Below are 3,477 nucleotides of genomic sequence, written 5' to 3'. Positions count from 1 at the left end.
TTTTTGTATTTTTTAGTAGAGATGGGGTTTCACCGGGTTAGCCAGGATGGTCTCGATCTCCTGACCTCGTGATCCGCCCGTCTCGGCCTCCCAAAGTGCTGGGATTACAGGCTTGAGCCACCGCGCCCGGCCGATTTAGACACATCTTTACACATGAACTTCAAGCCTGTTTCCACCCTGATCTACCAACAGAGACAGTAGGGCCTTAGTAGATGGAAAGGATGGGGTTGACACTAGATCAGAGTTCTAGGATAGCAGGCAAGAGATGTATATAGATGACAAGGAACATTCTAGATTACTGTGATATATGCTCCCCTGACCCTTTCTATAATTACAAATAAACGACCACCCGCTACTGCTCTGCAGAGAATAAGCAAAGGCAGAAACTGCAGTTTAGGGCAGGGAACCCTCTGCTGTGACGCTACAGGAAGAAAAAGCATAACATTCCTCTTGATTTCCAGAACCTCAATGAGCGGCGTCCACTTACGTGCCCAGGTCGGAGGGCTTGTTTCGCAGCTGCTCTATCAGCTCCCGGTAGGTAGGATCACTGAGTAGTGTCCTTGTCCTGGGATCACTCTCCAACTTCTGATACAGATTGGGCATGTTGAAAGGGTTCATGAATTTTCTCTCTGTCCGAGTAAAGGAAAGCACATCACTATGAAACGAGTTCACTAGAATTACTGTGTCCCATACCCTAACAGACTGACATTTCTCAGGGGGAAGACTCAAAATTAATCCCATTAATAATAAGAAAGAAAACTGTGCGTAGTACCTACCTGCCAACCTGGCCTCCATATTCTGTAAACCTTCTTTCAGTTGAGGGTTATTTGCCTCGTGTTTTAAGCCCTCCTCATAGGTTCGCTTAGCTTCTTCAAATCGGTTTAAGAACTCTAGAGCTGCTGCCTTTCGTGAATAGCCCTTAAACCACCAAAGACAGACACAAAATAAAGAACACCCAGAGGTAAATCCAGAAGATGAACTCCAAAAAGAACAATTCTACTTTTAATGGGGGAAAAAAATGAGTATTCGCACAAAGGCCAAAGAGAAAAAAGGAGAGGAGTAGGCTACGAGGCCTAGGCTGCTACTTTAAGGATCCATCCAAATAGCAGAGGCACATCCGCCCCACCCCATTCACCTCTGATCAACTGTGGTCAGTTTCTTTAGCAGCATTTTTTTTCCTTATTTATTTTTGTGGTAAAGACAGGGACTCCTTATGTTGCCCAGGCTGGTCTCAAACCCTTGGGCTCCAGTAATCCTCATGCCTCAACCTCCCAAAGTGCTGGGATTACAGGTGTGAGCTACTGCACCTGGCCTCTTCCTCCTCCTCCTTTTTTTTTTAGACAGGGTCTTGCTCTGTCACCTGGGCTGGAGTGCAGTGGCACGATCTCAGCTCACTGCAATCTCCGCCTGCCAGGCTCAGGTGCTCTTCCTCCCTTAGCCTCCTGAGTAGATGGGAATACAAGTACATGCCACCATGCCTGGCTAATTTGTTTTGCATTTTTAGTACAGACAGGGTTTCCCCATGTTGGCCAGGCTGGTCTTGAACTCCTGACCTCAAGTGATCCGTCCACCTCAGCCTCCCAGAGTGTTGGGATTACAGCATGTGCCACCGCGCCTAGCCCCAGCCTCTTCCTTCTTAGTACCAAAAATAAAGGCTGTATTACAACTAATGGCTATCTTAGATTTGATGAAAAATGCCGTTTCTGAGGAGGATACTCAAACAGGGAGGTGGGTAGGTAACTATCAGTCTATCAGGACAGGTGAGCCTCAGGCCACCAAATGGCATTTGTGGAAAGGTCGGAAGGGCCTCTCTCCCTCCGCTGCCCACAGCTGACCTTGCCCCAGTCAGGCTTTAGGTCGACAGTTTTGCAGCCATCCTCGTAAGCCTTCTGGTAGTCTCCTTTCTTGGCATAGGCAGCAGAACGGTTGCTGTACAGCACGTGGTTGTGGGGATCCAGCTTAATGGCTTCAGAGTAGCACTGTAAGGCATCGTCGATGTTGCCCGCGCTCAGGGCCTTGTTGCCTTTCTCTTTCAGCTCATTGACCTGAGGGGAAAGGAGCACACAGCTTCTCTATGATCAGCCCATTTAATCCAAGCTTTTAAGATAACACTCATTCTTTTCCGGAGTTACCAACAAATAAATGGGTGACTTTACAGATCAGAAAAGAGAAAAGAAGTTCATTTATTTAATTTCCCACACCTTCCCTAGGGAGCCAGCAAAGAAAAAATAAGCAGGGGCAGAGAGCCCAGGCTGCACTCCACGGCAGCCCTGATGTGACGAACGCGGGCTCTGCCACTCTTCCGGTCTCTACATGGAGCTCACGAAGCCACTCCAGGACGCATCACAGGCTCCTTTCATGGAAAAGTCAATTCATCTGTCACAGATTTCCAAAGCATCCAAATGATAAATGGAGCACAGGCCTAGTCACCCCTCACAGGAAGAAGGTGGGCGGAGTGGCACTGATACATGCTCCAGTGACCCAAAGGCTGTGGGATGGCAGCGGAGGCTTCTCTTTCTTGGGAGCAGCAAGATGCCTGCCTATGGCATGGTTGCCATCTCCTCCCATCAGAGAAGAACTAGTCATTTCCCGGTGTGACAACATGTCGCCACATGATAGATAAATGTTCATTAATGGGTAACAGTCAAGCTAGCCCCCCAAATTGATTCCTGCCATTCTTAAATATTACTGCATTACAAAGGGGATGGAGGATAAAGAAATGCTACTGTGGTTTAAACCTCTCCATTCTCAAACATTTAGAGTGCAAGAAGTAGGGATACAGCAGGGTTTTGTTTTGTTTTGCTTTTCGAGACGGAGTCTCACTCTGTCGCCCAGGCTGGAGTTCAGTGGTGCCATCTTGGCTCACTGCAACCTCTGCCTCCCAGGTTCAAGTGGTTCTCCTGTCTCAGCCTCCCAAGTAGCTGGGACTACAGGTGCCCGCCCCGATGCCCGGCTGATTTTTGTAATTTTAGTAGAGACAGGGTTTCACCATATTGGTGAGGCTGGTCTTAAACTCCTGACCTCAGGTGATCCACCCGCCTCAGCCTCCCAAAGTGTTGGGATTACAGGCGTGAGCCACTGCGCCCGGTGGGATACAGCAGTTTGAAAAAGTGAAGCAACTCTGCCTGGCCGCCCCACCGTCGGAGAAGTAAGAATCCCCTCCGCCCGGCTGCCTGACTGGGAAGAGAGGAGCACCTCTGCCTGCCCGCCTCTGTCTTGGAAATGAGGGGCACCTCTGCCTGGCCGCTGCACTGTCTGGAAAGTGAGGAGTTCCTCGGCCCAGCCCCTGCATGGTCTGGGAAGTGAGGAGCGTCTCTGCCCGCCCATCCCACTGTCTGAGAAGTGAGGAGTGCCTCTGCTGGGCTGCTGTGCAACCCTCCAAGTGTGAAGTGACAGCCTTGTGTGTGATCTTTCTGCCCTCCCCAAGTTTGCATTTGACATTAAAGTTTACTTTTTAATTAAAAAAAAAAAAAAAAA

At 49.2% G+C, this 3,477-nt stretch overlaps 1 protein-coding gene across 1 annotated transcript in view; it reads right to left on the bottom strand.

Annotated features, from left to right (window-relative positions):
• The window catches only part of STIP1 (stress-induced phosphoprotein 1), a 31,206-nt gene that overhangs the window by 22,856 nt on the left and 4,873 nt on the right, over positions 1-3,477 (bottom strand). The window contains exons 2-4 of the mRNA XM_011993587.1: positions 1,836-2,045; positions 777-846; positions 488-629 (exon numbers count right to left, since the gene is read on the bottom strand). Coding sequence (XP_011848977.1) covers positions 488-629; positions 777-846; positions 1,836-2,045 — 422 coding nt within the window. The remainder of the gene's footprint in view (positions 1-487; positions 630-776; positions 847-1,835; positions 2,046-3,477) is intronic.

This window comes from Mandrillus leucophaeus, unplaced genomic scaffold, assembly GCF_000951045.1.
Source record: "Mandrillus leucophaeus isolate KB7577 unplaced genomic scaffold, Mleu.le_1.0 Scaffold43, whole genome shotgun sequence".
Taxonomy (NCBI): domain Eukaryota; kingdom Metazoa; phylum Chordata; class Mammalia; order Primates; family Cercopithecidae; genus Mandrillus; species Mandrillus leucophaeus.
Note: the sequence above shows the minus strand (reverse complement) of the source record. Positions and strands in the feature narration are given on the sequence as shown.